At 35.7% G+C, this 21,694-nt stretch overlaps 3 protein-coding genes across 11 annotated transcripts; 1 reads left to right on the top strand and 2 right to left on the bottom strand.

The window, feature by feature from the left end:
- Nucleotides 1–608: 608 nt before the first annotated feature.
- LOC147473866 (UV radiation resistance-associated protein) lies at nucleotides 609–9,846 on the top strand. 5 transcript variants are annotated; one of them, XM_086586934.1, is made up of 7 exons: nucleotides 609–1,131; nucleotides 1,208–1,376; nucleotides 1,908–2,056; nucleotides 2,358–2,582; nucleotides 3,193–3,305; nucleotides 9,014–9,058; nucleotides 9,386–9,846. In XM_086586934.1, coding segments are annotated over exons 1-6 (990 nt in total). In that variant the 5' UTR covers nucleotides 609–798; the 3' UTR covers nucleotides 9,015–9,058; nucleotides 9,386–9,846. The 5 variants fall into 5 exon arrangements, with proteins under 5 accessions (XP_086443060.1, XP_086443062.1, XP_086443059.1 ...); XM_086586936.1 differs by having other exon boundaries at nucleotides 9,431–9,509; XM_086586933.1 differs by lacking the exon at nucleotides 9,014–9,058 and having other exon boundaries at nucleotides 9,431–9,846.
- On the bottom strand, nucleotides 5,402–11,678 carry LOC147473865 (putative serine/threonine-protein kinase PBL21). Of its 5 annotated transcripts, XM_086586921.1 has the most exons (11): nucleotides 11,577–11,673; nucleotides 11,429–11,472; nucleotides 10,730–10,920; nucleotides 10,437–10,564; nucleotides 10,147–10,244; nucleotides 9,008–9,228; nucleotides 7,533–8,294; nucleotides 7,229–7,377; nucleotides 6,911–7,132; nucleotides 6,217–6,366; nucleotides 5,402–5,895 (listed from the first exon to the last, which is right to left on the bottom strand). In XM_086586921.1, exons 3-11 carry the CDS (start codon nucleotides 10,911–10,913, stop codon nucleotides 5,560–5,562), a joined length of 2,250 nt encoding a protein of 749 aa, XP_086443047.1. In that variant the 5' UTR covers nucleotides 10,914–10,920; nucleotides 11,429–11,472; nucleotides 11,577–11,673; the 3' UTR covers nucleotides 5,402–5,559. The 5 variants fall into 5 exon arrangements, with proteins under 5 accessions (XP_086443047.1, XP_086443048.1, XP_086443051.1 ...); XM_086586922.1 differs by lacking the exon at nucleotides 11,577–11,673 and having other exon boundaries at nucleotides 11,429–11,568; XM_086586925.1 differs by having other exon boundaries at nucleotides 10,051–10,244; nucleotides 10,730–11,678.
- Nucleotides 11,679–12,835: 1,157 nt separating this feature from the next.
- LOC147473864 (VQ motif-containing protein) lies at nucleotides 12,836–13,852 on the bottom strand. Its single transcript, XM_086586937.1, has one exon. It carries the CDS (start codon nucleotides 13,711–13,713, stop codon nucleotides 13,039–13,041), a length of 675 nt encoding a protein of 224 aa, XP_086443063.1. The 5' UTR covers nucleotides 13,714–13,852; the 3' UTR covers nucleotides 12,836–13,038.
- Nucleotides 13,853–21,694: the final 7,842 nt, after the last annotated feature.

The following is a 21,694-nucleotide window of genomic DNA, read 5'->3' as shown; positions in this document are numbered from 1 at the left end:
ACATCCCCTTAATATTTATTTGCATTGGGAATGCTTTGAGATATCCTATGCAACTGACCGCCCTACACTGCTCGTAAGTCTACCGGTCCTGAACGCGTCTCTCTATTTAGAATGTTCTCCTTCTCTACACACATAACAACATGGCCTCATCACTTGCCATCATCTATGCACTGCCTCACCAATTAACTACAATCGTCACACTCCTCCACCGACTACAACAACTATGTGTCTCTACCAACTATATTGTTTGGCTAATCACGATTTATCTCCTACAATATTCATGACTAACACCATACATCCACATCTATAAAAAGTGTTGGTTTGATTATAAATTTTTCGTATACAACTTCCACCAAAGAGTTGTCGTTAACAAACACCCTGAACCTTCCCCCAATTACCTATACTTTGTGTAATCATAATCATAATTAGTGTAATATTAGAGTGAGTCTTAAATAGACTCATTTTGGTATTTACAGTGAATGCGCAATCAACATAATGCTCTAAATAATTTTGGGGACGTACTCAATCGTGGATTCGTGGTTAGGGCTTCACAATTTTAGCATTGGCCCTCAAGTCATACGGGCTTTATGGTTTACACCCCTAGTTAGGGCCGGGCTTGATAGGAAACAGGAGGGAAAGTTTTTGGGAAAGGAAATCCGGACACCTGTGTTTCAATTAAAATGAAATTTGTATGATATATAATAGGATTTAAAATTATTAACAGTGATGGATTTAGAGTGATTGGTTTTGATTTCAGACGATGAGGTCTAAGATTGAGAAATCAAATTCACTTATGGGATGGATGTGATCGAATGGGAAGATTACGAGCAAGAGCTAGCACGCTTATGCAGTCTCTCTTCTACCCTCAACAAAGCCAAGGAGAAGAAAATTTTCCTCCAACAAAACCTCCAATCCTTAATTCAGGTAAGATCTGACACTCTCAATAGGTCGAATCACCTCCAAGACCTTCGTCTCAAATTGGAGGGACGGAGTTTCATTCTGGGCAATTTGTTAATGCGTTCAAAGAATGATGCCGAGGACCTCAGGAACCGTCGTGAACGCCTTAATGTCCAAATTAAGACGCTGCTAGTCGCTGGGAAAGCCCTTTCTATTGCTTATCACCACTTGGAGGTGATCTATCATACATCTTTTCATAACTAATTTATTCACTTATCATAGATAATCATCACATCTTAATAAATTGCAGGAAGCAAATAGGTTACTAGCCGGAGAAAGGGGTCATGCACGTCTCAAAGCTTTGCACAAGTTCCTGAGAATGAGGCTTCAGTATATGGTGGCACAAGTTTCTACTTTATATCCTGTAAAGGGCACCAGTGGACCAATACATGCAGAAAACTTTAATTCAGCTTCTACGGGTAATATACTCTAGTACTAAAACAAAACTGTTGAATTGAGAACACTGATTGCGGCTAGAGAAAAGTAGTGAAACAGTCTTGTCCACTATTTCAGTTGTCGGAGAGGTGATTGGAGGTAGGAAAACCACCATGAGTAAGATTTATCAAGGAGAGATCCATTGCCATCCTGAAGCAGTGTTCACAAATGTGATTTTGATGAGGAGTCATCTGGGCTGAAACACCCAGAGGCGTGACAAACTTCAGGCATCGGCTGCCGTGCTAAGACTTATTTTCATTTCCCAACCTAGACAATCACCTTGGATTTGCAGGAATATAAAACCTTCTAGTAGAAAAATGAAATATAACTTTTCCTGGGTTTTCCTGGGTTTATATATGTTCCTCTCTCCCGATAAGTTGAATGTAATTATAAGGTTACCCGGTGAAAAATGTACAGAGTTGTCATATAATTTCTCTGATCAGTTACTTTTCATCTTGGCGTGGTACCTCTTTATAAGGAAATATTCCTCAGAGGAATTCTTATTTCTTTTGCAGATAACTCTGCTGGATCTAAACATGTTAGTCCCAGATCCCTGGCCATTTCAGGTTTGGAACTCACTGCACTTCCTGTAAAGAAGATGAGTTTCTTCACAGATAAGAAAGAAATTCAGCGTTCTGCGACTGCCCTGGGATACATCGCACATGTAAGTTCATGTTGCCTTTCTTAATGTTTTTCAACTTGCACAAGGTTGTTGATAATACAATATTTGGTCTCCTATCTAAATCATCTGTTGACATAAAAGGATTATCAACATTTATTCCTTGTATTTTTATCGATAATGTGACTCGTAACTCTTATTCATCAACTGTTTTGAGATTACTCGATCTCTTGATTTATGTTATTGTCTTTTCATTTTTCACATCATTTGGCTGTGCAGCCGTATAATGGCAATGCACTTTTGTGTCTGATTCATCATTAATCAACATTTTTTTTCACCTTTGCAGGTGGTGCTGCTTATTGGTTCTTACTTAGATGCTCCTTTGCGATACCCTTTGCGTATGGGAGGTTCACGTTCATATATTAATGACTATGCATCTTCAATTGAATCTTCTTCTGATTCATCATCAAATCCTATTTTGTTCACAAATTTCAAGGCTACAGAATTTCCTCTCTTTTTAGATGGTCAGGACACAACCAGAGCAGCTTATGCTATATTCTTGCTGAACAAGGTGGGTTATTCTCTTATTATTTTTATTACGTTATTTAGTGACTACTGAGAAGTCTAAAATGCCTTTTGTTTTTTATTATTTTGCTCAACAAATAAAAAAAAAATGTTGAATTTATATACCGCCCTAGATTCATTTTAAAAATAGGTTATTTAATTGCAGTACTGAGAAGACTGAAACGCTACGTCCTTTATATACAGTATGTTGTCCATTCCATTTATTTACCCGTGAAATTTCAATTTTGTGGTTAAAATGGTCTAGACAAGTGGGCTGCGTTGTGGTACTCGACGGCGTCTTAATTCCTCACTATTGCGTTGTCTTTTGTCTGGAACCTGTCTCATCTCAACAATTAACTGCATATTGTTGATGGAATATAGTTACATGTCATAAGAGGACATAGGAATCCTGTTTCTTGCATGTTCCAGCAAAACACGTTACCGTCCACATCCTTTCAGTTTATGCAAAATAATCATTGATAGTTGTAATGTTTGGTTTAGGTTTTAAGTTGGTATACATGAGCAAAAGGTGCTGTCAACTCATGTTACTCTTTGTGGAGAACCCAACAAGCTCTATTTATTTAAACTTTCTTCCCTTCTCCTTTTTACTGTTGTAGGACTTGGAGCAACTCTTGAATTTTATTGGCGCCCAGAGTTTGGGTCCACGCCATGTATTGGCTAACTTGAAGGAGCTTTTTAGGACCATCCAGTCTCGGGAATTTAATGATTAGTGAGTATCTGATCTTCTATAAACTGCTGAAGTGTAACTGGTTTATGCTCATATGAGTATATTATGAAATGTATTACTGTAGGTGGTTCATTACATCACAATCATAAAGTCTTTAAATGCTTCATTTACACGTACACATCAATTAAGCTTTTTTCAAATGAATGCAGCCTTGTTCTCTTGTTATTGCATTTTATAGTAACATGTTGGTTTTACAGTGATAGTATAAGACTATAAGGTGTTTTTGGACTTCCATTTTGTGAATTTATTTTTAGATAATGCTTGATACTGAATGATTCGAAAACCTGACATTTTCATTGTGTATTTAATAAATACATTACAAGGAATGACAAAATTCGTTTTTCTTACATAATTTGCAATGACAATTTGTGAAGAAGATATCAGGGGAAGAACTTCACATTCACATTGGAAGGAAAGAACAGGAGGTGATTAGAATATTGAATTCAAAATTTTCCCTAAAGTAATTAGGTTGACGTGATATTCATATGACTCTGTAAATTTTCAAACTGGTTAGTGTCTTCATTGGAATCGCCTTTTTCCACTTTACCAGCCGTCCAGCCCTGGCATCCCTCTCTACATCAGGTTTTCACTGCTTGGATAAAGGAAAACATTTCTATCAAAGGTGCTCCTAGCTTGCTAAGTTGTCGAAGTCTTTCAATGTTTCTCTTTGCCCTCATTTGACCCCTACAATTCACCAATGCCTATGGAAATAATTTTTATATGATGAGAAATTTAATAATATTTGGAAAAGGGGTCACCTACAGCAAGATCAAAAGCATAATCCATGAAGCATTCAGGAGTTGACACCATTGTTCTTGTTTGTTTGTTTCTCGCTCTCTTTTTTTGGAACATTCTTCTAGAAGACTCCTTTTCCTTCTTGTTGGATAATACTTAGATGTTCCAAGGAAAATAATCTTTTTCAATGTTAGGTTCTGTCCCATATCTAAACGGTACTTTGATGAAGCTTACTTATAGGCTGTCCTTCATCAAAGGTTTGGATAAAGACGATCCCCAACTTGGTCCACAATAATAAGTAGAAAAAGGGATGCATCTTTATGCCTTATACATGAGAAGCTCTATGATGGAGAATAGAACTTCTTATATAACTCAACAAAATATTATTAGCATAACTGCTTACATGACAAGCTCCTTGGTGGAGAATAGGACTCCCTAATAGAACTCCTGTAAATTACAGCATAACCTCTCTTGGAAGGGTCGTCACTCATCAGTTGATTGTTAGGCTCTTCATCAGTACCTCTAGATACAAATTCAACAATAAAACCTTGTTGATTGTCAAAACCTTCTGGTAGTGTTGTCAGTTATCACCATTGTGAATTTCAACATTTGATGACTTCCCAAGGAGGGCAGCAGGATGCCAAATCAACTAACACTGATATTCTAAGCTGGAGAAGGCAGTGTACTATTCTCTCAACAAATATACCTCCAAGGAGTAAACCTCGCAGATGTAGATATTTTCACATTACTAGGCAGAAAATTGCTCAATACCAAGTATGTTTCTTTGAAAGATATACTCTAGAGTCTAGACAAACTGAGCTTGGCCTTTCTCTACATATACCTTCTTTTCTTTTGTTTGTTTTTTTGGATGTTATTTTTAGTCTCTTTCAAATTTAGCCATTCCTTGTTAAACTGAAACTATCGCCTTCTTTCTCCGAATTTTGAAACCTTTTTTTCCCTATTTCAAGATTTTTGTAACCTCTTCTCTATTAAATCTTGTATCGTTCACTTCATCACTCATCAAAGTAGGAGTCTAATGTTTATCCAAAAGAAAAACAGCAACCAGCGAGTGCGTTGGATTTCTTTCGGTTCTTTATCTAATCCTAGTGTCACCCCTTAGCCCAAGCATCTCGATTTTTTCTTATTGAGCTCCACTTAGAGCATTTGTATTTTCATTTTAAGTATTAAAATGTCTCTTCTGGTGGTTTTTAATTGTCCAAGTCTTAAACATGAGTTTAATGCATACTCATCTTGATTTCACAACTTCGCAGACCTCGATTATATGATCTTATAGACTTTTTGACTTATGGTTCATGCCTTAACTGACATGTTGCACGATCAAGTTTCAGACTCCCAACAGTTTTCTTTGTATAACGACTTAAATGAAAATAATAAATGTCCTCGACAACAGTGGAGCCATGTTATAAATAACAAACATTTTAGTAAGTAGCTTGCTCCTAATTACAATAGCACCTTCTTGCATATCTAGAAATTCCTTACTTCAGAGCATCTCGCCGTATAGTACTGGATATCGATTTCGAGATTTCACTCCCTCCTGTTTTTTATTTTTTTTGCTCGAAGACAATATTGTGGAGCTTGTGGACGGATGTGATGATTTTGTTGCAAAGGTCTGCGATGAGTAATCTGATGAGAACATTGCACTTCTCTGACTTGAATTGCTCAGTGAGTGTACTTCTGTAAAAAGGCTGTCCTGTTCGTTTCCTTCATCACATTGTGATTCTGATATACTGCTAACTGAGTCAGAGTGTGCCGGTGAGAAGTCGACAATACTACAAACAGTGTCCCCAGCTGTTATGTATGTTAGTATGTCTACCACCTGGAGTGCCATGGTCGAAGAGATTGAAAAGTAAGAAACAATGTTTTGCTGAAAAATATGGTCTAAAAGTTTCGTATATATATGAAGATATGTATATACTGCAAGGTAAACTTTGAGAGTTTCCATTAGATTGTTTTTTAATTTATTACAACTTTTTCATTCAGAGAAAACTGGGATTGATCTATTACAGTGCTCGAAAAGCTCAATGTTGTTGTGTGTTCTTAATTTACTATTTGGGGGTGGGGGCGTTCTTGGGGTAAGGATTCCAAGTCAGTTGCAATTATTTTATCAACTGAAGAAATAGGTTGTTTCAGAATATACCTTTTCCATTGATAGCCTTCTGTCAGTATCCTTGGTGAGACATTTTTCAGCTACCTGAACCACCCAAAAGAGTTGGTGAAAATCATGCGTATCTAGGATCCTGGGGTCAATTAAGTCTTGGTACTTCCTTTCCTTCAAAAGTGGTCGTGCCTGTAGAAACATGATCAGAGTTGAATATAAACCTGAGAAAATGACTATTCTTGGCATTGTAGAACCCCTTACCGGTTGTACTTTTACTGACACATGCAAGGGTTGCATGTACTTGGTATAACATTCTGACATGATTATTAAACCTTGTATCTGTGTCCTTCAGTTGATTAACCTAGGATATATTCTGGAGCATGATTGGATGAGTGCGATCATTGTATTTATTGATTTCATTAAGACATTCGAGTATGTAATGACAGATAGAACAGGAACTAAATTACAATTTGGATATATACTCTCATGAGATCAAGTTGATTCAGATTGCTTATTCGCTTCAAGGCTTATCTGGCGCTTAAGATATTTCAGCCCTTAGTTTGTGTAAAGGCATAGAAAATAGAGTATTTATCTCAATTGTATTTTAAATTTGCTGTAACAAGTGTTTTAGCTGTCAGTTATTTGTCATACTGTATTTGTTGGATTCCCGGTGACTATTATAAACTTATCATAAAGGTGTGAAGGAAAAAAATATTCAGTTTCGAACCATTACCCATCCAACCAGACTCTTTTCTCCCAGCTCCTTGTCTATAGTTCTCAGACCAGTAATTAACTCTAATAGAACCACACCAAAGGAGTAAACGTCTGTCTTGGTTGACACTTTCCCACTTTCTGCATATTCTGGTGCCATGTAACCGAAAGTCCCGACGACTCTGGTGTCTGAAGAGTTATCCGACTCTTCATGCTGGGTTCTTGCAAGTCCGAAATCTCCTAGCTAAAAAATTTGAACATGCAAAATGAATGACAATATAAAAACTCAGTGAAGTTGCATTTATGAGGCTTCTAGAGAATCCTAGGTTTAGGTTCCTACCAGTGGTTCGTGGTCATGGGTTACTAGAATGTTGTTCGGCCTCATGTCTCTATGGATGATGTTGTTCTCGTGCAAATATTTCAATCCCCTAGCAGATCCAAGAGCGATCTTCACTCTGTCATCCCAGCTCAAAAGTACAAGGCTGTTCCCTGCATCGTTTAAGCAGAAAACTTTTCAGCTTCATATATACATGCTGATAAGGCAATAACCGTTAATTCTCTAAAGTGAAACAATTTCCATTGAAGGGCATTTTTTAAAATAAAGCATGGCCTTTTGTGGTGACGAAGAACTTGCAATTTCTTACTTGAGATATGCTGATCCAGTGAGCCGTTGCAGACATACTCATAAACAAGCAGCCTTTGATTTCCTTCCGAACACGATCCAAGCAGCATGACTACATTCCTATGTCTGGCCTTGCTGAGTACATCAACTTCTGACTTGAATTCCTTCTCCCCCTGCAAACTTGCATCCTTGTGTTGCTTCACAGCAATATTTAGCCCATCTTTTAGCCTCCCTCTGTATACTGAACCAAATCCCCCTTCAGATAAAAATGTTTCCTCTGAGAACCCGTCTGTAGCTGCCTGAAGTTCGGCATAAGTAAAATCACGTTGCCATCCTATCCTAGGCCGTTCGTTCTGGCAGACTGAACAAATGGAATTCTCAAATGCTTCTGTGGGCCATCCTGGAGCTCCAGGTGCTACCAAATCCTCGTTTGAGTAGCTCAACATCCATTCCTGATCTTGAGTTCTTGTATCATCAAATTCAAATTTGTGCTTTTCTTGAGTATCAGTAGTAAAACTTTGGGACTCCTTTACTGTTTCTGTTTGTGTGCTTGTATCCTCTTCTTCTTCTTGAAGGTGTAAAGGAGAGAGTTTTCCTTCATTCAGACTTGAGGCCTCTATTTTCGATAAGCTTGAACTTGAAACTGATTTTGGCAGCATGAGATGCTCATTTGAAATGGATTTAGAAAGTGGAATCACTTTCCAAGAATTATGCCATGTGGTTTCTTCACCTGTATCAACTTCTTTCTGTTCTTCTAAGATGGTTTTGGAAGGACTTGCAGAATCTGAAATAATAGAAAGATAGTTTCAAACATGCACTGATGCTCCATAGAACGCAAGTCAAATTGAAAGGTAAGTTTAAAAGACACTCCACAAGATCAGTTATGCTTCATCAGCAGTCTGTTGCACAACAGAATTCAAAATGATTGTAGACTTGGTGTATCAGAAACAAAGATGTTGAGATGGATGCGTGGATAGACATTTTGAGATAGAGAAGAAGTAGGAATAAGTGCTTCAAGATAGTGTACTAGAGATAGGTTAAGGGAGCATCGATTGGGTTGAGTTATGCATGTTGAGGGTTCCCAAAAATAGGAGGTGACCAAACATGACATGCATTTGTAAGGAAAACTTTACTCAATTCAACCACCCCTAGACTTTTGGGACAAGCACTATGTTATTGTTACATGACCAAACAGGTTTCCATAAGTAATTTGCTCTGTTATATGTAAAGAATATGAAAGCAAGATATGACTTGGTGAAAACTTTTAGTATGTTGTTTTCTTCTTGTTTGTCAAACATGTTATTATCTGTCTTATTGCTGTAAAAAAAGTAGTAAGAAGTTACGATTCTTGACGGAAACAACAAGCTAATCTTGGCAGCTACTAAATTGCTTCTTTTATTTCCTTGTTCAATAATTGAAAGATTGGCTAGCATATACTTCTTTGGAATGTGTCTTTATTATTTAGAGTATGTACGATGATGGATATTTTAAACTTACTTATAGGAGACAGTTCCAGACTGAAAAGGTCTTCTTCATCTGGGGTTCCTGGTAACATCTCATCATACGTTACATTGCTGCACCTACTTCCTTCATTGAGCGTCTTGTTAATAACTATCACTTTTGGCCCCCTTAGCTGTTCGACACTGTTGTCACGTTTCATCCTTGAGATACCACATGAGAGCTTCTCCATGAAGTATTTCTTATCCTTCTTCATTTGCCTGCGTCACAAGTGGAAGTTTGGTAATCCACTCTTAGGATTGTAGGATAAGTCAGAGTTACTATCTTTGTGTTATAGAGCAAATATTAATCAAATTATGCTGAAGTTATAATTGTATAAAGTTGGATCCTGATTTCCTTTAACCTTCATTTTGGCAGGTACTAGTTTAATATAATTTAACTGATGCTTAAGGTTTTGACTAGGTTGAATGGAAGACAGTTGTAGATGACAAGACTTCTCAGTTATAAGTGACGACATGAGATTTCGAAAAGTTGATACACTTGAGATTTCTTATATTAATGACAGCTTTCTAAACATGAACTTGGACATTTTATGAGTCAGAGGAGCATAGCCTTTAGTGGACATGGTGTTCTGGAGTCTAGAAAACTACAGCCTTCAATAGATTGAGACGTTTATCACAAGAATGCCGATGGTGTTCAAGAAAGCAGAACTAGGAAAGTGCCTAATACCCTCTTTGTTGAGCTTGTCTCCTTGTAATATAGACTATAGTGCTGTCACATGGAGAACATAGAACTAAAGTGGGGTGTGGGTGGGTTTACCCCCATCTGCTTCTGGAGATTGTATTTAGCTCCTTTTGTTCCTAAACAATCTTTGTTCTTTTAGTGAGCTAGGAAACAAGATTTCAGTACGATAGTTCAGAATTATTTAGATAATTGCAGTTAAACATAATCATATTAATGCCATTTCTTAATCGTCTACATCATTTTAGTGGTATAGCACCAGTTAGAAGTTGCTGAGAGAGGTAATATGTTAGAAACTTAAACCACACGAATATGGGAAGAAGGTTAGTGGATCATAGTACCTGTCATTCCATTTAATTATCCTGTCTGTCAGAATTGCGACTTTATTGGGAAATTTTCACATAATAATGCTCACAGTTGTATGGATTCTGACTGACCTGTCCAGTATTACCCATGTTGCCTTTAACCTGTTAGAAGCTTGTATAGCAACTGCCTTTGGTGAAGATCCAGCTATAACTGCTATCATGAACTCAACCTGATAGTTTTGCAGTATGACTTTCTTAGTGAGTTTACAGAGGACACTAATCCAAACTTGCTGATTGTGTTGTTTGCAAGTCGAACTTAAAGGCCATACATGGAAAATAGATAAGCTCTAGTGCTCCTATTAATTTTTTGAGAGTAAGAAAACTTAGGCGATGGATCTGCTGTGGCAATCAGTTCTTATAACCTTCTCTGTTGCATATAGCTCAGCAATCTTCATAAGCTCCGCATTGTTGTGGTATTCCTCTTTTGTCCTAGCCACTTCTTCCTTGACAATATTTTGGTTAATGGAGTCCACTCTGCTCTTGTATCCCACTGAAACAGAAAATGGGGAGAGGGGAAAAAAAGAAAAAAAAAAAAATGTGCGTTAAGTAGATGTTCACTGTAATATATTGGATTGCTTTTTTGACTAATGTCCTTCCTTTGTTTCCTTGTGTTATCGTTTTCTACTTCTGCATAGAAGAAAGCATAAAATCTTACATAGTTTCCCAGCTCCTTTGAAAGATAACGTACTAGGGTTATTAACCTGGTGAAGAACTGCGAGGAGAGTGAGTTTGTCTCCAGGCATTAGCGATAAGCCGTGTATGGCCCACTCAATTGCGCTCGAACTAACATCTTTAGATGCATCCTGGATCACCACCACCCTCTGGCCTTCCGTGGACATTTTGGATCTGATTGAGGGACTACACTTTAGAGCATGTGCTTTTTAGTGCAAACTGCAGAGAATTCAACTGATGCACACACGGTCGATGTTCTATGGTTAAGGACTGTTTCTTTCCACTTCGATGTGCAGAGATTGTGATTTGTAGCAGTTGTCACTATATGAAATATATGTGTACATCCTCTTTTGACGAGATTAAACAGATAATCTAAGAGTACAGATTAGAATGAAGAACAGAAAACTTAGTGTTTATGTTTTTAGATATGATTGTGCTCTGACACTTATGAAACAAGAACACCCAGAAAATCTTAATTAATGTATAACGACTAAAAAGTTTTTAACTGTCACACATATGGAGAAAGTGGAATCACAAAACCAAGTTCGACCCTTGTTGTTTAGAAAAATATTAGCGAGGGAAAGAAATGGAGAGACAGGCTTTTGTTTCAAGCATTAGCGATTCCTAGAAATTCAGATGTTTATTGAATCTCGAATGAATTGAAAGAAGAGAGATAACTGACCATGCGGACTTTAAATACCAGTGAGGCAGTGATTGATGATAAAGCTGCAAGTAAGTAATATTAGAGATCAAAGTAAAAGATAAATCTATAACAAACTAAAACAGTTTCATGTGGGAATCAAAAGCAGGAGACTCTTTTATGTTAATACATGACTAAGAGAGCAGAAGGACGAAAGTGATGTGAAAGGGTGGTGGTGAACCAATGTGATCATCTCCGATGCTAGTTCTGCGCATATTCGGATATCCCACCATTGAATATCTGAATTACCTACTGTTTTAGGAGAGGATTAGTTTAGCTGAGGTGTCAGTTAGATAATTACTATGGATGTTGACAAGACTTGGAATCGTTCCGTAGCTGATTCTGATAAAACAAAGGACTTGGAATCGTTCCGTAGCTGGGAAGTCATTAGTTTAGTAGTGATATATAATTTCATTGTGTTTGCTAGTTGTGAAGTGTGATAGAGTGGTTTTGGGCCTGTCAATGATTCAATGGGGCGCCGGCATACAATTTTTAAAACAGAGGATAGCGTTCCCTATTTTCTTTCCTGGAGAGTTGGTTCTGGATATGGATAATCTGCTTGAAAGCTGGGGAGCACTAGAGCAGCTACACACGCATTCTGAGTGGCTGGACACTATAACGTGTGTGCATTCTGCAGGTCGAAGTTGTTGTATCAAGCATTCAAGTTTGATAACATCCAACAACTTACGGTGCAATCTCTGTGGCAATGTTATTTGTAAGGCGATTCCCTGTCATGGAGGATTGGAAGGATCTGAACCTTGAAACTCTTTTGGCAAATACACTTTCTCACTGTCTTGCATGTTTTTGGTCAAGTTAAAATTATTCCCACGAGCTGACTAACTGCCTGTTTGACTAGTAGTGTGAGAGGCTGAGAGCTTCACCGGAGTCACCATTTTATGGTTTTTAAAAAGTGAGATGTACGTTCAGAATAATTGTCCTTTCATTGATTTGCTGACACTTAATTTGACTTGAACTCTTGGAGAGATGTATCAATCGGAGCTTTGAAATGTCTTATAATCAGTCAACACCTAATTCTCTCATTTTCTTCTTGTTGTACACTTTGTACGGTTGTACCGAGTCAAACTCGTTTTCCCATCGTTCATTTTGAGTTGTAGATAACGGGAAATTAATAATCACCAATTATGAATGACATAGTTTTGGCATGTGCACATCAAAATGTCTATATCGAGTTCAACCTGCCTAACTTTACTTTTCGTTACAAAAGAAATCCATTAAAAAGATCCGCGCAATCTTATACAGAATCACTAGTCATGTGATTTGCTTCCATGAACGATAACTGCAGATTTCAAGTGATTGAATGTTGGTTCCACACTGAAAATCTAGTTTGATGACTCAATGCAATGCCAAGTTGAGAGATTTGAACACTTGTTTGAAGAGAATCGGAGAAATGTCATTAAAAAAAAAACAGAATACGATAATATTACATTTACTACAACAGCCCCTAAGGAATAGAAAAAAACTTGCTAAACTAGACTACTGGTATTTATTAGAAGGAGATCTACTTTGGAGTCAGGGAGGCAGCAAAAGTATTAACAGAGGCAGCCCATTCCTGATTTTTTTGTTTTCCTTTCTTACATTACACGCCACGACTCCAAAGTCGGGAAATTGTGAAAAGTTGCAAAATCTAAACCTGTTCCACCACCTTCCACTGGTTGCTCTTGAGAAGTAGTAGTAGCTGGAGGAGTAGTGGTATGATTGTTATCCAGTAAAAATGCGGACGAGGTGTCGAGAGTAGGCATAACATAGGTCGGAATCCGATTACCAAGTCGCTGAGGGGCTGGTTTCAAAACAGTAGTAGTAAACTGTTGCACGTTTGGTGCATCACCAAACCTGATTCCAGTGACTTGTTGCACCATCTGACGAAAGTTTGAAGGATCTGCTGCTATAAAAGTTGTGGGTGACCTCTTCGAAGCTCTCGATTTCCTCTTGGCGATCCTTCCTCCATTAGTAGTACTAGTACTAATAATCGCGGCGTTGTTTCTTCTTTGTTGTTTCGGAACCATTGTATCTGGGTCCGAAACAGTAGGAAATAATTGCTCATCCTTGACATAAAACTGCTGCTGAAATGTGTCGGTATCGGTTGGGAATGTTTCGGTGCTGTTGGTGTTAGAGGAAAGAGATTTCTGTAGTGCTCTGGTGAGAGTTTCGGTGTCCCGTGAGTAGGCTTCCGAAATCCAGGAGTCGGGAAATGAAGTGCGGAATGACCATGGTTCTAGACTAGCCAAATTATCTGAAGACGCCATCATATAAACTCTCTAATAAGTTCACTCTAATAATAATTGCATTCTCCTCCTGCATACATATACATATACAAATGATAGAAACGAAAAAGATTGGGCAATTGATGAGAGGGTTTGGGTTTTGGTTGGGGGACTGACTAGCTAGGGAGGTGAAGTGGGGTTAAGTAAGAAAGGTCGGTGAGAGAAAGCGCGTTGTCTGTGTACGTGTCACTCTTAAATCGTACAATTCAACTTGTAATTAAAACTCTTTCGAGAGTCAAAGCGATGACTTGTTGGTCAAGCCGTGTCATTCGCTGTCAAATGGATCGGGGTGATGGATAGAATCCGATATTTTTTTAGATTAAAGTAAGCCAAAAGATAAAGTCAAGTATGTAGGGCGTTTGCAGTGTCGTCATTTGCTTACGATCGAGTGATGCGTGCATGACGTTGTTGCTTGCCATTGTGGGAGACATTGCTTCCAGAAAGATAATTTTATTTCCATCATGGTAGCCAGCCTCCACATGATCAAGATTCTCTCTTGGCCTCCATCCCCTTCTTCTTCTTGGAAGTTTATGATCAAGAATTTGCAGCAAACCTAAGAGGAACTGAAATGAATTTTGAACCAACTACTACATTTGGCTTTTTTTTTTAATGTTACATCTTAAAAAAATTTAACTGAATTCTTTAAGTCAAGTCTGATTATTGATTATTGCAAGTCAAAAACGAAATGTCTTGAGTCCAACATATATCAATTTTCTAAATTAAGCAGACCGCAGCACACGCATGTAACGCACTAACGCCCCAATCAATTCAGATATCTCTTTTGAATTTTAAAATTTGGACCGAGTTGATTACTAATCTAAGATTTGCCTAGTTTCCTTCTGTGCAAGAAGTTGCATTGTCTGCCACGCTTACAACCTATTCATTTACTTTTTATTTTGCGACGCCCGTTGCATGGGATTAGACATCTTTGTACTTTGAGGAAATTGCTTGTTTATTTCTCATTTAATAATCACTCTTTATAAAGGGTGTGACGCTTTATCAAAAAAAATAAAGGGTGTGGGCCAAGAAAAGTGTTATATTTCATCACTACTCCCTCACTGATCCTGTAGACAGGAGTCCAGGACTAGGTAATTTCAACACATTAACACAAGTCAGTGTGCGGAGAACTGATTAGATCCTGGACGCTGGGACACAATCACAGAACTAACCTAGTCCCTGAACTGCTGAGTGCTGAGTATAACAAACGTGAGCATAATAAAATAGTCCCATGAAAAAGGATATAGGGAAAGTAAGGGATTAGGAACTTAAATATTGGCCTAACATGATATAACACCCCTCTTTTATTTATTCTTCTTTTTAATTAAATATACATAATTTAAGTAATAATAATAAGAAAATAAGATAAAGATAAAAGAAGAGAGAGAAAAGGAATTTAGTTATAAACCGAACTATCTTTTGCTAGGGATTTCAAAAAAATAAAAATAAAGTTAATAAAACAAAAAGAGACATAAAGAGTGAAAATAGATGAATAGAGTGCCTTGAGAGTGGTAAAAAGATGGTTTCAAAGGAGAAAGACTATTTTAATGCCGGTTTTCGAGTTTACCTGATTTTGAGTTTATTACGTAAACTAGCGTTTTTGCTTTTCGATTAATTCCGGTGAATAGTCTAAACTTGTTTAGTTATTTTGAAATTTTATTGTTTGATTATCACATAATTTGTAGTAGTTATGCATTTTATTTAATAGATTTAGAGATTTAAAAAGATATTAATTAATTTTATCAAATTCATATATTGTATATTATATGTTACTTAGTAAGGTTGACAATTTGACATATTATCCTTCTGTAGCAAGGTTCACAGTTGCTTGATAAAGATTTTTCTCGGATTATTAAGTGGTCTTGGTAGTCTTGAAGATGTTGATTGCTTTTTATGGTTTATTAGAACCTTTGGATTGTTTAAAAGGTTGTCTAAAGCTACGCTAAAAACATTATAAATTACTATTTTAACTAAAGGGTATTGTTTGATTTTGATGCATGAGATAAGTACATACGCCAAGATTTCCTTGTTGATATACGTGTTTTGATGGATATTTTCCATGTTAGTTTCCTATTAGCAAATTTCATATGCTAGTTTCTAGTGGTGGGTTCTCTAACTTCTTTTTTGTTATGTATATATATATTGTCTAATTTGTGGCTAAGAATTATTAACTTCAATTAAATAGGAATGTGTGGATTTGGTTATTACATTAAAACAAGTCATGATATATGATTTCCATGCATGGGAGAAACGAGTTTTAAATACCAGGAGGTCAACACCTTTTGTATTTCTCCCCACCTAATAATTTTGCAAGGTCACAAGTCTGACTTTAATGTGCTGCGCGAGCATAGCCTATCTAATAGTTTTTAACCATTTTCTTAGTGTATAAGGATACTACATGAATACGAACCCTTCTATTAAATTTGATAAGTACTCAAATTGGCATACATTTTGTCCCAATATTGGTGCGTGTTGTTTGGTCATGTTCAAGTCATGAATTTTGTCTGATTTGAAGATGAATTTTAGTGTGTTTAGAGATTGATTCTAGGTTTCTTTAAAGCACGTTAAGTAAGTGTTATCCGCGCTCTTTCAAACTCAAAAAGCCCCATAACATTTCGGTTTATGTAGAAGGAGTTACCTCCTTTGGAAGTTGGCACGTCAGAATTTTCTAACTGCAGAAATCCGGTATGTGTCTGGTTTGGAATCGAGTTTTCACATACTTAGGGTTAGATTCAAACTCTCGCCAAAACATAAAAAAGTGAGTTTTCTGAGTCTTCTTTCCAACCCAATTGGCCTCGTCGCATTCCGAGGTCTGTGGATATAGATACAATGCTTGGAAGTTTGGTTGATATAAATCAGTTTCTGTGCACTGTATTCAAGTCCAATTTTAAAATAATTAGGGTGAGAGTTAGAATTTTTATAAAACGTAAAAGAGTAAGATCTGGAAGTCTGCTTTCTATTCCAATTGGCCTCATTGCATTCAAAGGCCTGTGTAATTAATTATGACGTCTGAAAGTTTGATTGGCAGAAAATAGTGCGTCATAAATTAGTTTTTGTGCACTGTGTTCAAGCCTAGTTTTGGCACATTTAGAATGAGATTGAGTATTTTTGTAAAACGTAAGAAAGTAAGTTATGCATGTTAGCTTTTCAACACAAAAAGCCTCGATGCATTTTGGATACCTATGGAAAGAGTTGTGTCATTCGGAAGATAGTTCGTCAGAAATCTAGTTTGCTGAAAATTATGATTTTTACCGTTTTTGAGCTAAGTTTTCTTCTAGATGGGCTGAGGTTAAGACTTCAAGTTCTACATGAAGAAGTAAGTATACATATCATAGTTTTCCCTAGTTTTCAAATAATCAAGTGGTGTATCATTTGAATGACTGTAGAAAAAGTTATTGCTTTGACAAGTTGGCTAGAAAACCTACCGTGCTATCCTTTATGGGCATGAACCTGTTTTAGAAAATACGTCTAGTAATGAACTAAGATTCTCTTAAACTCTTCTTAGATGTTTTATATAGTGTTTGTAGCCTACTTTTAGACTGTGGTTTTATTTGGAACCGACATGGTTCATAAAATTGTTTTTTTTTTAGAATAAAAAATAGATAAATATCCATTTGTGAGTTTTTCAATTTAAAAGTTTATAGTATATCTCTGGGTATGAAACTTTACGTATATGATTGTGAGAGTATTTGAAACTTATTGTATGTGATTATATATATTATAAATTGTTGTTTTCATTAAAGGTACATACAAGGATGTTGATATTTATTGGTTAAGAGCTACGTAAGGTTTGATTCTAATCTTGAAAGATTGGATACGTAGGCAGCCTTATGTACAGGTGCAACTACTATATTATATATTAGTTTTTGTATAACTACATGTGTATAATGTTAATATTTAATTGTGTACGTGATTGTGGATGTTTGAATTGTATTTGATTGATGATCATTCGTGTTGCGTTCAATGATATTTAAATGCGTGATTAATTTGCATTTATGCGTGAAAATAACTTTTTACACGTGTGATCAATTGTTGTGCATGATTAATGCTAGTACAATGATAAGTGAGTTGAGAATAATATTTTCAATGAGTCGACCACATCTTTAGAACTCTCTATGCCTCAGGATTTGGTAATGATATATTATGACTTGAGATGTCATTGATAGAAATATATTCATTGAATGTACCATGAATGACATGTTAGTGTTATGATGGGTATTCCTTGAATGTGGCGAAAATGACCCAAGGTATTCATTGAATGTGCCATGAATGACTTGTTAGTGTTACGATAGATATTATTTGAATGTGGCGGGAATGACCCAAGGTATTCATTGAATGTGACATGAATGACCTGTTAGTGTATGATGGGTATTCCTTGAATGTGGTGGGAATGATCCAAGGTATTTACACCCGAGATATTGAATGCCCATAAGAGCTAGGTTGTGATTATATGAATGGAAAACCCAAAGATGGCTATGACTCACAAGTTACGAGTTTACAAAATGTAAATATGTTTCTGGAGGCGATATTCCCGCTTGGGACTTATGTCTTGTAGTGGTACTCGGTGTGAGAGAGACACACGGGTATGCGTGATTTGGCAAATGTGTGAAGTGCAAATCGTGGAGTAGGAACTAAATGTGATGTCAGTAAAGAAGTGATTAATAAACAATATGCATTGTGGAATTGAATGAACTAAAAGTATGTGAATTTGTATGATGTTATGGATGTGAAGTGTGACTGTGAATAATATTAGTGAATGTTGGTGATCTTTTGTGAAATTGCGAAATAACTATAACTTGATATGTTATTATGAAAATATTAATGACTTGTGATAGTTTGAGATCTATGGTTATGCACGCATAAACTTTATGATGTAATGATGTCATGTGAATGACTACCCTTGATAAAAGTATTATGATAAGTGGTATTCCCCGAATATGCGTGACGAACCAAGTTATATAAATTAGACTTAAATGTCTTAAATGAGGTTTGATTATGAATAAAAATTTGACTGGCTGAGATGAATCATTTTATTGTGATGTCTAACTCTGTTTTGCAAGAGGGTAAGATCTATTAAACTTTTATGCATGGACGTAAATATCCTACCCTAAGACGACGTGTTGGCTTAAAGGTAAGGTGTATCAAACTCATATTTAATTAGGTTATCATATGTGTATTTACTAATTGGAATGTAATTGGTATTTATGTTGTGAGTTATTTTTGGAAAGTGGGAATGATGAGTACTGTTATATGAGATTCTTGAAATTGTATATTAGGGATGAAATCTTACTTGAGAAGAAACTACATACCGTTTTGAGAAAACGGGACTAACTTGTCTTCCAAGCTTAAATGATTGTAATAGTATATTTTTTTATTTGAAATATTGAACATATTGTTTTTATATTTAGTCATACTCATACTTGACAAATTTAATTTGTTGTCTCATGTTTGCTTTGTTTTGCAACGTGGGTGTGTTCTTGGAAACATAGATGGTGGAGTGCAGTGGATGAGGACACGTGATTTGGATTTGCTCTTAGAGTCTTCTAGTTTAAGTTTTCTGAAGTGGAAAGTTTTGATTCATAACAGATGTAATAGAGTTGGTTAGTTATTTTTTTATTCGTGAATGAAGAGTTGTTATTTTGACCTAATTTGTTCTCAAATATTTAATATTGTGTTTCATAATGGGTTATTAAGGTTTCATTTCATTATGAGTTTTCAGATGATTGAATAGGGTGACGATTGAGATATTTATAACTTGGATAATTTCCTATTTTAAATTTTCTGACAATTTGGGGTGTGACAGTTTGGCATCATAGCATAGGTTAGACTAGAATAAGAAGGTCTAGGTGATATTCGGATTGTGATAATGGGTGATAAGAGTGTATTTCTTTTTGGTGTTAAGTTTTATTGTTGTTTTCATGTTTGTTTTGTTCTCATTTTGAATTTTGGTCTTATACATTGTTTTTAAAGGGTGGTGCATCTCATTATGTGGTTTGTATCTATGTATGTCCACATGTAAGATTATATGATATTGTATACGTATATTCCTTTTAAGGTGTGTATACTTGGGTATACACTTATATCTCTTTTATGATATTTGTTTACTATGACCTTTGGGTGCAAGCTATAAATAACGTGTTTAATTAATTTTGCTGACATGTTTTAAATTATTTCTTGAAACTTAGTTGTTGGGATAAAATATGTTAACTTTAGGCTCTATAAAGATTTATTATTTGGGGTAGTGTTTGTTTTGAATGATTCTACATTCTCGGGACGAGATTTCCTAGAATATTATAAGAGGACAAGATTCCTTCAAATTTAAGGTGTGTATATTATAACACCTAGGTGGTTCATTATTTTTTTATTCTCATTTTTAATTAAATATATGAAGTTAAGTAATAATAATAAGAAAATAAGATAAAGATAAAAGAAGATAGAAGAAAATGTGGGGAGAGAGAGAAAATGGGTTTAGTTACAAACCGAACCCTCTTTTGCTCCCTCTTGGATATTTCCAGGGGTTTCAAGAGAAAAATAATAATAAAAGGAAAGTTAATAATAAAAAAAAAGAAAAGATAAAAGAGAGAAAAAAATGAGAGGGATAAAATGGGTTTAGTTACAAACCGAACCCTCTTTTGCTCCCTCTTGGATATTTCGAGGGGTTTCAAGAAAAAAAATGGTAAAGAGATAGTTAAAGAAAACAAAAAAGGAAGGAGAAATACTCTCTTAAGTAGTAAAGAGATGGTTTTTGAGTTTGTTATGTAAATTAACGTTTTCACTTTTCGATTAATTCCGGTGAGTAGTCTAAATCTGTTTAATTCTTTTCAAATTTTATTGTTTGATTATTACATAATTTGTAGTAGTTATGCATTTTATTTAATGGATTTGGAGATTTAAAAGGTATTAATTAATTTTATCAAATTCATATATTGTATATTATATGTTACTTAGCAAGGTTGATAATTTGACATACTGTCCTTCTATTGCAAGGTTCACAATTGCTTGATAAAGATTTTTCACGGATTGTTAAGTGGTCTTTGGTAGTCTGCAAGATGTTGATTGCTTTGAATGGTTTATTAGAACTTTTTGATTGTTTAAAAAGTTGTCTAAAGTTATGTTAAAAACATTATATTTACTATTTTAACTAAAGGGTATTATTTTATTTAGATGCATGAGATAAGTACAGACGCCAAAATTCCCTTGTTGATATATGTGTTTTGATGGGTATTTTCCATGCTAGTTTCCTGTTAGCAAATTTTACATGCTAGTTTTTGGTGGTGGGTTATCTAACTTCTTTTTTTTATATATATATATATATATATTGTCTAATTTGTGGCTAAGAATTGTTAACTTCAATTAAATAGGAATGTGTGGATTTGATTATTATATTAAAATAAGTCATGAGGTACCATGAGGTACAATACCCTTTGTATTTCTCCCCACCTAATAATTTTGCAAGGTTACAAGTCTAACTTTAATGTGTCGCGTGAGCATAGCCTATCTATTAGTTTTGAACCATTTTCTTAGTGTATAAGGATATTATATGAACACGGACCCTTCTATTAAATTTGATAAGTACTCAAATGGGCATACATTTTGTTCAAATATTGGTGCGTGTTGTTTGGTCTTGTTCAAGTAATGAATTTTGTCTGATTTGGAGACGAATTTCAATGTGTTTAGAAATTGATTTTGGTTTTATTTAAAGCACGTTAAGTAAGTGTTATCCGCGCTCATTCAAACTTAAAAAGCCCTATAGCATTTCGGTTTATGTAGAAAGAGTTACACCATTCGGAAATTGACACGTCATAATTTTCTGACTGTAGAAATCTAGTATGTGCCTGGTTGCGCATAACAGTTTTTGAGGACGCCACCTGAGAAGACTGGACTCATATTGCAACCAACTTCCCAAATTTTAATCCTTGAGGGCAAGGATGTTTAAAGGGGAAGGTATTGTAATGTCCCAAGTTAAACA

Source organism: Coptis chinensis, unplaced genomic scaffold, assembly GCF_015680905.1.
Source record: "Coptis chinensis isolate HL-2020 unplaced genomic scaffold, ASM1568090v1 utg1700_pilon_pilon, whole genome shotgun sequence".
Classification (NCBI taxonomy): domain Eukaryota; kingdom Viridiplantae; phylum Streptophyta; class Magnoliopsida; order Ranunculales; family Ranunculaceae; genus Coptis; species Coptis chinensis.
This window is presented reverse-complemented; position numbering and strand designations above follow the sequence as displayed.

What these genes read in the sequence shown, in the direction of transcription:
- LOC147473865 (XM_086586921.1), bottom strand. Translation starts at nt 10,913, where the DNA reads ATGTCCACGGAAGGCCAGAGGGTGGTGGTGATCCAGGATGCATCTAAA. An exon ending in CAAAGGAGCTGGGAAACTAT is followed by an intron (nt 10,565 to 10,729) that starts GTAAGATTTTAT and finishes TTTCTGTTTCAG; the next exon opens with TGGGATACAAGAGCAGAGTG. An exon ending in CCCATGACCACGAACCACTG is followed by an intron (nt 7,133 to 7,228) that starts GTAGGAACCTAA and finishes CAAATTTTTTAG; the next exon opens with CTAGGAGATTTCGGACTTGC.
- LOC147473864 (XM_086586937.1), bottom strand. Translation starts at nt 13,713, where the DNA reads ATGATGGCGTCTTCAGATAATTTGGCTAGTCTAGAACCATGGTCATTC.
- LOC147473866 (XM_086586933.1), top strand. Translation starts at nt 799, where the DNA reads ATGGATGTGATCGAATGGGAAGATTACGAGCAAGAGCTAGCACGCTTA. An exon ending in TTGCTTATCACCACTTGGAG is followed by an intron (nt 1,132 to 1,207) that starts GTGATCTATCAT and finishes AATAAATTGCAG; the next exon opens with GAAGCAAATAGGTTACTAGC. An exon ending in CTATATTCTTGCTGAACAAG is followed by an intron (nt 2,583 to 3,192) that starts GTGGGTTATTCT and finishes TTACTGTTGTAG; the next exon opens with GACTTGGAGCAACTCTTGAA.